The following is an 11,563-nucleotide window of genomic DNA, read 5'->3' as shown; positions in this document are numbered from 1 at the left end:
GCTGACAGAGAGAGAGAGAGAGAGAGAGAGAGAGAGAGAGAGAGAGAGAGAGAGAGAGAGAGAGAGAGAGAGAGAGAGAGAGAGAGAGAGAGAGAGAGAGAGAGAGTGAGAGAGAGAGAGAGAGAGAGAGAGAGAGAGAGAGAGAATAGACAGAGAGAGAGAGAGAGAGAATAGACAGAGAGAAAGAGAATAGACAGAGAGAGAGAGAGAGAGAGAGAGAGAGAATAGACAGAGAGAGAGAGAGAGAGAATAGACAGAGAGAAAGAGAATAGACAGAGAGAGAGAGAGAGAGAGAGAGAGAGAGAATAGACAGAGAGAGAGAATAGACAGAGAGAGAGAGAGAGAATAGACAGAGAGAGAGAGAGAGAGAGAGAGAGAGAGAGAGAGAGAGAGAGAGAGAGAGAGAGAGAGAAAGAGAGAGAGAGAATAGACAGAGAGAGAGAATAGACAGAGAGAGAGAATAGACAGAGAGAGAGAGAGAGAGAGAGAGAGAGAGAGAGAGAGAGAGAGAGAGAGAGAGAGAGAGAGAGAGAATAGACAGAGAGAGCTCTCCAAATCGCCTCAGTGATGCATCAACCTGGAGTGCTCATCAGGCCCACCACAGCCTATAAGGGTGGCTCTAATTGAAGCAGAATGTAATCACAGCCGTAAACAATACTAAGTCCCTGGTTAAGTTAGATTAGACTACACCCTCTGATCTCAACCGGCCAGTTATCCTAGTTTGGACTGTGGGTCTTGTCTTGTCGAACATTGAATATTTATTTTTACTATTGAGTTATTTACTATGAGTTCATGTTATTAAAGGGGACCTATTATGCTTTTTCGACTTTTATGACCTATAAACGTTGTTATAATGATTGATAGTCATGTTTAACCATACTAAAGTGTCAAATAATGACATACATGCATTTCGACGTATTCCCTGCTGACCTGTTTATAGGTCATAAAAGTCGAAAAAGCATAATAGGTCCCCTTTAAGGAGCAGGTTGGGGTTAGCCAGTGAGTTCAAATATGTGTCATCAAGGAGTACGTAGAGGTTAGATAGTAGAGAGACGGGTAATTTAGGAATAGGTAGGGGTTAGACAGTACAGAGACAGGTCATTAAAGAGCAGGTAGGGATTGCAGTACGGACGGGTCATTAACGAGCAGGTAGGGGTTACACAGTATAGAGACAGGTCATTGAGGAGCAGGTAGGGGTTAGACAGTATACAGACAGGTCATTGAGGAGCAGGTAGGGGTTAGACAGTATACAGACAGGTCATTGAGGAGCAGGAAGGGGTTAGACAGTATACAGACAGGTCATTGAGGAGCAGGTAGGGGTTAGACAGTATACAGACAGGTCATTGAGGAGCAGGAAGGGGTTAGACAGTTTACAGACAGGTCATTGAGGAGCAGGAAGGGGTTAGACAGTATACAGACAGGTCATTGAGGAGCAGGAAGGGGTTAGACAGTATACAGACAGGTCATTGAGGAGCAGGCAGGGGTTAGACAGTACAGGGCCAGGGCATTCAGGAGCAGGTAGGGGTTAGGTGAGATGAAGAGGTTTAAGAGGTTCAGGTCTAGAGGGTCCGGTTCTACGTACTCCTGGGCTCGCTCATGGTGACCGACTCGATGAAGTTGTGCGGCGTCATGTACAGCTGTCCCTCGAACTCCACCGAGCTGAAGAGGCGAAAGCGATGCTCGTGGGACGACATGTGGACCTCGCCTTCGTCAAAGTCGTACGGATGAGCCTGCACACACACACACACACACACACACATATCAACACACACATCGGCAGTGTGCAGGTTAGCCCTGTGGCTAACAGGGGCTATGACAGCATCCTTTACTGGAGGCTGTCTCCCACTGCTGCACGTGCTTGTGTACTTAGAATGCTAGTGGAATTAGTATGAAAGGATAACGCCATGCTAGTACCGAGCATCCCCAGTCCATTAGCCTTCTAGGACAGTAGAATACTAGTATACTTAGCATGCTAGAGGACTAAGCATGCTAGGGTATTTAGCATGTTAGGGTACTACATAGCATGCTATGGATAGGATTGGATAGGATAGTCTTTATTGTTCGCGAGGGGCAATTTGGTTTGTAGTGGTGGGTACTTGGAAAAAGGGCATCTGAAGATTTTATGCTTGCAGAGTCTGCTGGTTGATAACAGTAAACATGAGCCAGACGAGTAAGCTAACTGACTGCTGGAGCTCATAGATGGAGAAGGACAGTGTGTAGAGGCTAAAGTGTTAGCATGTCTTAGTTGTCTCTGTGCTGCATCAGTGCTGCTGTAGCTTGGAAACCATCCTGATCACGTGACCTAACATTCTGATTCGCATAGACGCATTAGCCTGGACCTCTGGCGAGGAACTGGCCTTGACAGAGGAAATCCTTCGGCCAATCAGAGTAACAATCTAGTGGGACGCATGGCGGGAAATACACTTGTTCTTGTTGTTTAAGTGTTGTTTTGGGGTGTATTTCTGCAATAACTGCACTTGAGGCTGTGTTAACTGAATTTATGGTGACGTTGACTCGTTGTTTCCGGAGACCATATTACCGTTCAGATTACCAGTGGCGGCCTGTAGTTAACATTATTGTCCCTGACTCGCCCGATTACACTGTAATTATTATTTACTATATAGCTGATGCTTTCATCCAAGGGGACCTTGTCAGGCCTCGGCAAAGGGTTAACCAATTTGCAGGGATTGAAACCAACAATCCAAAACAGGTGGTAGACATTGTGAAGGAAAAGGTGCACACAGTCAGTAATCAACAGTCGGTCATCACCACAGGTGACAAACGTTTGACCTACGAGGACACACGTGGCATTCACCGGGCTCGGGCAGGGCGCCTACGTAGGCTGCCGACCAGGGGGACGGAACCAAGAACCTTTGGCTGAAAACCCAGAGTGGCCCTATATATTGTGTACTACGTGTTCCTAATAAGCATACCGATTACATCTGTTACCCTCTTTAGTCCTAGTTTACTGAAGTATGTTACTTTTCCTTGTGGCGTGTGTGTGTGTGTGTGTGCGTGCGTGCGTGCGTGCGTGCGTGCGTGCGTGCGTGCGTGCGTGCGTGCGTGCGTGCGTGCGTGCGTGCGTGTGTTCCGCGATGCAGTTAGACATCCACGGTGTCAAGAAACGACAGCCCTTGGAGGGCTATAAATAGAAGCAGTAGCTCTGGTGCAGAGTGGAGAGAACTCTCATCTAATTGATTAGCATCTCTCGCTCCCTTTCCCCATTCTCCCCCTCTCTCCCTTTCTATCCTTTCTCTCCCGTTCCCCCTCTCTCTCTCTCTCTCTCTCTCTCTCAATCTTTCGCCTTCTCTATGTCTCTCTGGGTCTCTCTCACCCCTCTCTCTGTCTCTCTCACGCTATGTCTCTCTCTATCCTCTATCTCCATTTCTATGTCCATCCCTCTCGCGATCCTCTCTTCAGATCTCTCTTAATTCTCTCTCTCTCTCTCCCCTATCTGACTCTCTTGGTCTCTCTCTTTTCTATCTCTCTCTGTCTCTCTCATGCTATGTCTCTCTCGATCCTCTCTCTCTCTCTCCATTGCTATGTTCATCTCTGTCTCAATCTCTCTATCGTCTCTCTCCTGATCTCTCTCCATCTCTCTATCCCCCTATCTGACTCTCTTGGTCTTTATCTCGCCTCTCTCTCCTCTCTCTCCACCTCTCTCTCCAACCCTCTCTCCATCTTTCTCTCCATCTCTCTCTCCATCTCTCTCTCCTGCAGTATAGCGTGGTGCTGCAGCAGTCTAATCATCACCCAAGAGGTTTCTAAATGTAATCCAGTTTGGCTCCAGGGCTAACTGCACTGCTCAGCTAATATGCTAATGAGCGTAGCTCTCCATTCATAAAGCTTTGATGCCCATTTCACTGCGGGGCTTTTATCTTGAAGGAGATGATAGCCGAGCAGCCAGCTAAACGAGATTCCTCCATAACGCTACAGATTTGTGCTACTGAAATCCACTATAAGGACTCCCAGTATGCGTTACCATGCCCTCCTTGATACTGACATCCACTATAAGTAACACCAGTATAATTACATTACCATATAGTGGTATAGTACATAGGTTATACTATTTACCGATTGTATAATGTCACCGTGGTTTAGAAAATCCAAGACATAGTAAAGCAGAAATATAAAATCAAACTGCAACCGATCCAAAGGGGAATAGAATAGAATAGAGTAGAATGAAGCTCTCTCTCTCTCTCTCTCTCTCTCTCTCTCTCTCTCTCTCTCTCTCCCTCTCTCTGAGGACTGATTGGAGGAAGCCTCAACACGTAAGATGTAGTTTTGAGAACATATATATTATTCTATACGATTATAAACTGGTCTATAATTCTTCTATTATTTCAAGCCTGTGCTGCTATCAGTGGATAATACTAAACCGCTCTATAAAGAGAAACTCTTATGTCTGGTTATTACTCTTTACCTCTGTTTTGTAGTGTAATTTCAAATAATAATTGCTCATCTAAATTAGCATAATGTGGTCTGTTTTGATAATTGTAACCAACTAAATCAACTTAACACCTAACTTTATACCACAGTACATGTCGATGTTTCAGAAACATGTCAACGTGGAAGGTTTGCCAGTTGGACAGCAGAACAAATCCCGGCAAAATATTTGGATTTTATATATAGACTAATAGATACAATAGATGAATAAATATATAAAATATGATAATTGTGCTTTCCGAAAGACGCGCGCATGCACCGTGTGTTCAGCACCACCAAGAGCGGAGAGCGCCTTTCCTTCCCGCGCCAGAAGTCAATACGACTTGCCAAATAGTGAGCCTCCCCTCGACAGCCGGGTTCATTCGGGGGAGAGAGGAAAACAACACCGCTCCTCAACAAACAGAGAAACAACCGCAGTTACTGGACCCTCCGTGTGTCTAATCCAAAGCAGAAAGGAAACGCCGTTCGCCAATCTTCCGGTTGGTCTCTTCCTCAATCAACAGTGTTTCGTTTTTTAACACTTGGGTGAGAAGTCCACGTATTGCAGGCCCTATCTCTCAGGTCAACATCCAAGAAACGGTCAGCTCTGTTGCCGCTGAGCAAACAGGCATCCCCCCCTCTCTCTGCGTGGCACTGTTGTCTTTTAATGGGTTGTAGCAGCGGGGCCGACATCTTACCTTCTCTTTGGCTGCCACGGCGGGAACGGAAGGCAGCAAACGACTCAGTCGGTTGGCGCTGCGTTTGTATTTTGATTTATCGTTGTACAGGTAAAATGCTGCCATTATGGCTCCCCCGGTCGCCAAACACATCCCGGCGGCCCGCCTCCGTGTCCTGCCAGTCGGCCAGCCGACCAGCTCGCTGCTCGACGGCGACCGAGGGTGCAGCCTGCTGGCCAGCACGGCCAACGCTCTGCGGAAGGCGGACATTGTTGCTCGCTGCTGGTTGCTATGAGGATGAGAGGGTACCGGCTGGAGACTCGTTCACGCGTTTCATCGCGAGATGTACAAATACTTCTCACTCCCCACCGCGTCACTCTGTATAAACCCAAAATCATGAGCAGGGTGTTTGAGGGTGTTATTTAATTATTTTTAAACATAAAAAAAACATGTCATGCAGGGCCTTTACCTTATGAAGTCGAGCAGGCAGTGCCCGCTTGGCTAGAACCACCTGCTGGCGTATGCAAACTATATCAAAACAAATTCAAAATGAGGTTATAGTTCAGTCTACGAGCACGCTGATTTAAAACACTCCCGCGGCATGCAAATTGTAATTAGACATGCTGGTGCACACATTGAGTACATAAAGTACATCTCCCCCGTCACGGGTTGTGGTTTACAGTCAACGTTCACCTTTTGATAGGATCGTTGTTGTATCAGGTTAATAGTGCACATGTTGGATCAAAGACGCCCATCGAGAGGAGATTTGAAACGATACATGAACGAAGATGAAAGATGAACTTCCATTTAAGTCTCTTGAGTGGGAAGGAAACTCGCTGGGGCTTTTCTGGGGACTTTGATGCCTGTGCGGTGGAGGAACGGCGAGCGGCCTTTCCCTGGTCGTGTCAGCGCGAGATCCCCAGGTTGAAGATCAAACGGGGACGATCCATCCCCAGCGATGGAAATCAACACATTAAAGGGATGATTAACATAGAAGCAACCATTAGCCTAATCTGTTCAATAACTGACGTCTTTCATCCGAAACGCACAAACGTTAATCACTCATCTGTTTTTTTTTAACATAGCTTCTGTTGTTTTTTAACATAAGCATCGAAAATATCAACACTTGTGTGCCTTATGTCGAGCGCGTGTTATTCGTATTCTGAGTCGCGACCTTGTTTTCATACAAAGTCACGCCCTGTGACCCTTAGGTCCTCTAATCAATTACTCCCTAATTACCTTATCCCGCCCTTCCATTAGTTTATCATCTTGGATAAACTAATCTCTCTCTCTGGGAGTTGGAGAGAGAGAGAGAGGGAGGGAGAGGGAGAGAGGGGGGAGGGGGAGGGAGGGAGAAGATAGAGAGATCTATAAACCTGCGGGAGGAGGTGAGAGAGATTTGTAGAGACCCCCGGGGTGGAGGTGGGTGTATAATACCAAGGGGCACCGAACGAAGCCCGCGGTATGTTCTGTCATCTGTACCGCTGGGACCCCGGCGGGAACCATTCATCAAGTCACGCGAGCTCTCACGGTGACCGCTGAGCTCCGGCGCTGAAGTTGAGGTCTTCATTGTGCTTGGGATCGAAAGCCGATATATCAGGATCGGATAGGCCTCGAGGCTTCTCTAATCGATTTCAAAGCGTTTTTCAGTAGTGTTACGTGTGCAAATTATGAATAATAATGAACCACATCCAGAATTTGTTTGGGAGGATTGAGAAGTAGAGATAGAGAGAAATTAAGGGGGACGGGGGGTATATTTTTTTGGTGTATGGACGGCTTAAACAATATAGGCCTTCATCTATTCCACATTAGAAGAATTATAGTCGACCACACACACAAACACACACGCGCGCACGCACTCACTCACACCGCACCTTCAACTCATTTATCAAGGCAAATCCCGAGGGAGAGTGCAGCTGTGTGCGCGTGCGTGTGTCTGTGTTCTTGAAACGAGAGCGCGTGCGCTGCGTATATGCCATTCACCTTTAAATCGATGGTGAGAAAACGCGAGCCCTCCTGGGGATAAACACGCGCGAGTCCCTACTAACCACGGGGCGCGTGCTGCGGCTTGACCCAATAAACAGGCAAAGCGTGGTCGTTCATTTGAATGGATAATGTTTCATTCTCGAGGCGCAGCTCTGCTCCGAGCAGGTATAGTGTGGTGGAGTGGTGAGAGAGATGTTGGTGCATAAGCCCATTTGGTTTCGTTCGAGCGTGTAGGTGACACATACACAAACATGCAACACACACACACACACACACACACACACACACACACACACACACACACACACACACACACACACACACACACACACACACACACACACACACACACACACTTTTCATGCGATTAATTTAACAGCGACGTCACTAGACCAAACACTGGCCCCGTGTGTGTATGTTTGTGGTTGTGCGTGTAGGCCTACAACGGCTTCAATTAGAATAATATGTGAGTAGAAGTGTACACTAACGACGCGGATATTTAGCGCTAGCAATTTGGGGGGCTCCTGCACCACGTGTCGAGGAGTGTTCGGGTATTTCGAGGGCCACAGAAACAGCCCCCTCACTCGGCTTGTTATTGGTCGAGGCCCTTACTACAAGATCCCCCGCCTTTGATGTCTTTGTCTCTTTGATTCGTTTTTTAAGACCACAATTAAGGATATATGGGCTCACAGTGTGTTCAAAGCACCGCGCGAGATCAGTGGAGGGAGGATTGACAGTCAACTGATGTCGTTTGCACAGGTGTGTGTGTGTGTGTGTGTGTGTGTGTGTGTGTGTGTGTGTGTGTGTGTGTGTGTGTGTGTGTGTGTGTGTGTGTGTGTGTGTGTGCGTGCGTGTGTGCGTGCGTGCGTGCGTGCGTGTGGGTGTTCCCAAGTGCGGCTGGGTTACATAAAACAGAACCAATAAATCAACATCTGGGTGTGAAAATTACGCAAACGGGGGCTTTCCTGCAGGGCGCTCCCGCGCTACACCTGAGTCATTTATGGAGCGGAGGGGGGGCGCGCGGCTGTGAAGCAAATCACTTTCTGCCGCTCACTCTCCAGGCTCGGGCTCGCGCGCAGGAGCACGAGGAGTTCACACATACGCGCACGTATATACGATCGTGAGCAGCATTCATCTGGGATCCCTCTCTGGCAATATAGCCGCGAGACACACATGCACGCGCGCACACACACACACACACACACACACACACACACACGCACGAACACGCAAACAAAAGCCGATACACACGCACACACACGCACCGGCTAACCGGGAGAGCAGGGGTGACGACCGGTGCTCGTGACACGCACATCAAAGGTGCGAGACGGCAGCGTCACGAGGACAGATCTACAACGGAGGAGAGAAAGATGATAAGGAGATGATGAGGAGAGAGGAGAGGAGGAGGAGAGAAGATGAGAGGAAGATGAGGAGAGGACATCATTAGCATAAAAAGGCACGCGGGACGCATTTCCATACGGAGTGGCAGATATATGTGGCGCGGGACTCCCCCGACTCACTGCGCTACAGGCAACACACTCAGCTACACGCTCCTACTACACACTCCTACTACACACTGACTCACTTAGGCCGCGTGCAGCACAGGATACCCGCAGAGAAAACACACACACCACACACACACGCACACACACACACACACACACACACACACACACACACACACACACACAGAGGAGTGAAGAGGTGGAGAGAGAGAGAGCGAAAGACAGAGAGGGTGAGAGAGAGAGAGAGAGAGAGAGAGAGAGAGAGAGAGAGAGAGAGAGGGAGAGAGAGAGAGCGAGAGAGAGAGGGAGGGAGACACACAGAGAGAGAGAGAGATATAAGGAGGTGAGGAGAGGAGAAGAGGGATAACATAACCCTGGATTTCACTTCCATGAGATCCTGAACAAGACTCAGACTGCGCAAAACGCACACGCAGCGCACGGGGGGGGAAGCATCACCTTCTCCGGTTAACTTTTCTCCGTCTCGCCGTGGAAGCGTCGCGCGCCGCTTTCTGGAGGATCTCACGCACAGCGGTGTCTGGGAACTATACGCCGGTGATCGGTAATCGGTGATGGGGGCATCGGCCGCAGAACTCGGGGGGTTCTCAAGCGTTTTCCTTAATAGCTTCGGTTCCCCCGGTGCCGTATCGGCGTCTACCGGCTCCCATTTCATCTTTCCCGCGGCAGGGGCTGTGGACTATAATACTGCCGGTACCGGACGATTGGGCACGCTGGGGCAGCAGCAGAGCGAGCAGCAGCGCGAGCAGCTGTTGTCGGCGGAGCGGCTGTCCCGGAGCCTCGCGGATCTCAGCCACCTGAAGGGCATCCTCCGGCGGCGGCAGCTCTACTGCAGAACCGGCTTCCACCTCGAGATCCACCCCGACGGCTCCGTGCAGGGCACGAGGAAGGACCACAGCAGGTTCGGTAAGTCCATCTCCGAGCTTTTCGATGTAGCACAGATTGAGATTCTGTGGTTTGGTGGTTTCTGTTTAACGGAGAGGAGGAATGATCCGAACGGATAATTGGATTATTATTCATTATTTTATTGTAACACCGGGGAAAGACGTGCCTAGTGTTTTCCAAGCACCAGTTCAGCAGAACCGATCTGCTCCAGCTGGTTCACATAGTTCTCACTTTCCCATGTTCACCGTCAACCTGTACTTCTTTGACGCTGCTGTATATTGGAGCTACGTAATATATACATTTTATGTTTCCAATTTCCTTGTTACCTTATTTGTTAATAGTTTGAGTGTGTAGTGTGCGTGTGGGAGGCTGTGTGTATAGTGTGTAACTTTATGTGTGCGTTTGTGTGTCTGTGCATAGAGTGTGTGTGTGTGTGTGTGTGTGTGTGTGTGTGTGTGTGTGTGTGTGTGTGTGTGTGTGTGTGTGTGTGTGTGTGTATGTGTGTGTGTGCGTGTGCAACTCTGCAGTGTGTTTGTTCATACTGTATGTGTGTGTCTGTATACTGTGTGTGTGTGTGTGTGTGTGTGTATAGTGTGTAACTCCTGTGTGTGTGTGTGTGTGTGTGTGTGTGTGTGTGTGTGTGTGTGTGTGTGTGTGTGTGTAGTGCCTAACCCTGCTGTGTGTGTGTATAGTGTGCAGTGTGCAACCAGTGTGTGTGTGTGTGTGTGTGTGTGTGTGTGTGTGTGTGTGTGTACTGTGTAACCCGTGTGTGTGTATAGTGTGTAACTCATACCGTGTGTATGTGTGTATAGTGTGTAACCCAGGTGTGTTTGCGTGTGCAGGTATCCTAGAGTTCCTGAGCGTGGCCGTGGGTCTGGTCAGCATCAGAGGGGTCGACAGCGGGCTGTACCTCGCTATGACCAGCAGGGGACGCCTGTACGGATCTGTAAGTACACACACACTGCACACACTTACACACACACACCACACACACACACACACACGCTCAAACACACATATACACACGCATACAAACACACACAGACACACACAAACACGTATACACTCGCATGCACACACACACGCAGACACACACACACACGCAAAGATGTCTGTACACGCTTTTGCTAACGCACCTCCTCCACCTCCTCCTCCGCCCGCAGGAGAAGCTGTCCGCGGAGAGCGTATTCAGGGAGCAGTTTGAGGAGAACTGGTACAACACCTACTCCTCCAACATCTATCGCCACGGCGACAGAGGCGCGTACTACTTCGTGGCGCTGAACAAGGACGGCTCGCCGCGGGACGGGACGCGCTCCCGACGCCACCAGAGGTTCACCCACTTCCTGCCCCGGCCCGTGGACCCGGACCGGGTGCCGGAGCTGTACCCGGGCTGGCTGGGTCAGAGCTGAGGCCCGGAGAAGCCCCCCCCCGTCCCCCATCCCCGTCCCACACGCCGGGACCAGGACTGGACTGGGGAACTGAAGCCCAGCACCTAGCATCTGGGTTCCTTCGGGTCTTTGGGGGGGCGACTCTGAGCATGAAACCAAAACGCACCTCACCGCGTGCGCCGCGGTCAGAAGGCACGGGACAGAGAGCCGACACAGGTCTGCACAGCTCTCCTGGGGCCAGGTAGCGTAAGGCTCTGGCCAGAGGCTGGCCGCCCCTCTGGTTAGCCTCTCTGTGGGGTACATGGTTCTCTAAGACGAAGGCCCAGAGGCTCAGAGGAGACAGAGCTCAGGGGGTTTGGAGGACCAGCACGGTGTAAGGATGTCTGCCACCGTCAATGCCCGGACCCTGACGGACTGGACTCCCCACCTCACCGCTTGGTTCCATTGCAGAAACCCCCGGGTTGGACCATGACTGGACTGGGTACGGCCACCCGCGGGCACCAGCGGCTGAGCCCTCTGCAGACGTTGGCCTGGGAGCTCTGTTCTACTGGGTGCATGAGGAATAAGAGCCTCGTCGAGGTGGACTACTGAGCATTGTTCTGGGACTAAACCCTGCAGGGGAGGAACCTTCTGGGACCAGGACACGCGCATGGGGCCGCCGCCACGACGCACACAGCTGTCG

General features: G+C 50.0%; 2 protein-coding genes across 2 annotated transcripts in view; one reads left to right on the top strand and one right to left on the bottom strand.

Annotated features, from left to right (window-relative positions):
* Positions 1-5,399, bottom strand: part of micu3a (mitochondrial calcium uptake family, member 3a) — a 21,895-nt gene extending 16,496 nt beyond the window's left edge. Inside the window, exons 1-2 of the mRNA XM_060048097.1 lie at positions 5,124-5,399; positions 1,583-1,730 (exon numbers count right to left, since the gene is read on the bottom strand). Of these exons, the coding sequence (XP_059904080.1) occupies positions 1,583-1,730; positions 5,124-5,372 (397 nt within the window). The 5' untranslated portion in view covers positions 5,373-5,399. The remainder of the gene's footprint in view (positions 1-1,582; positions 1,731-5,123) is intronic.
* A 3,404-nt stretch (positions 5,400-8,803) lies between these two features.
* The window catches only part of LOC132454619 (fibroblast growth factor 20-like), a 2,942-nt gene continuing 182 nt past the window's right edge, over positions 8,804-11,563 (top strand). The window contains exons 1-3 of the mRNA XM_060048096.1: positions 8,804-9,514; positions 10,336-10,439; positions 10,657-11,563. The exon at positions 10,657-11,563 is cut by the window's right edge and continues 182 nt beyond it. Coding sequence (XP_059904079.1) covers positions 9,163-9,514; positions 10,336-10,439; positions 10,657-10,902 — 702 coding nt within the window. The 5' untranslated portion in view covers positions 8,804-9,162 and the 3' untranslated portion in view covers positions 10,903-11,563. The remainder of the gene's footprint in view (positions 9,515-10,335; positions 10,440-10,656) is intronic.

Source organism: Gadus macrocephalus, chromosome 3 (assembly GCF_031168955.1).
Source record: "Gadus macrocephalus chromosome 3, ASM3116895v1".
Classification (NCBI taxonomy): Eukaryota; Metazoa; Chordata; class Actinopteri; order Gadiformes; family Gadidae; genus Gadus; species Gadus macrocephalus.
The sequence above is the reverse complement of the archived record's forward strand: the minus strand, read 5'-3'. Positions and strand labels throughout refer to the sequence as shown.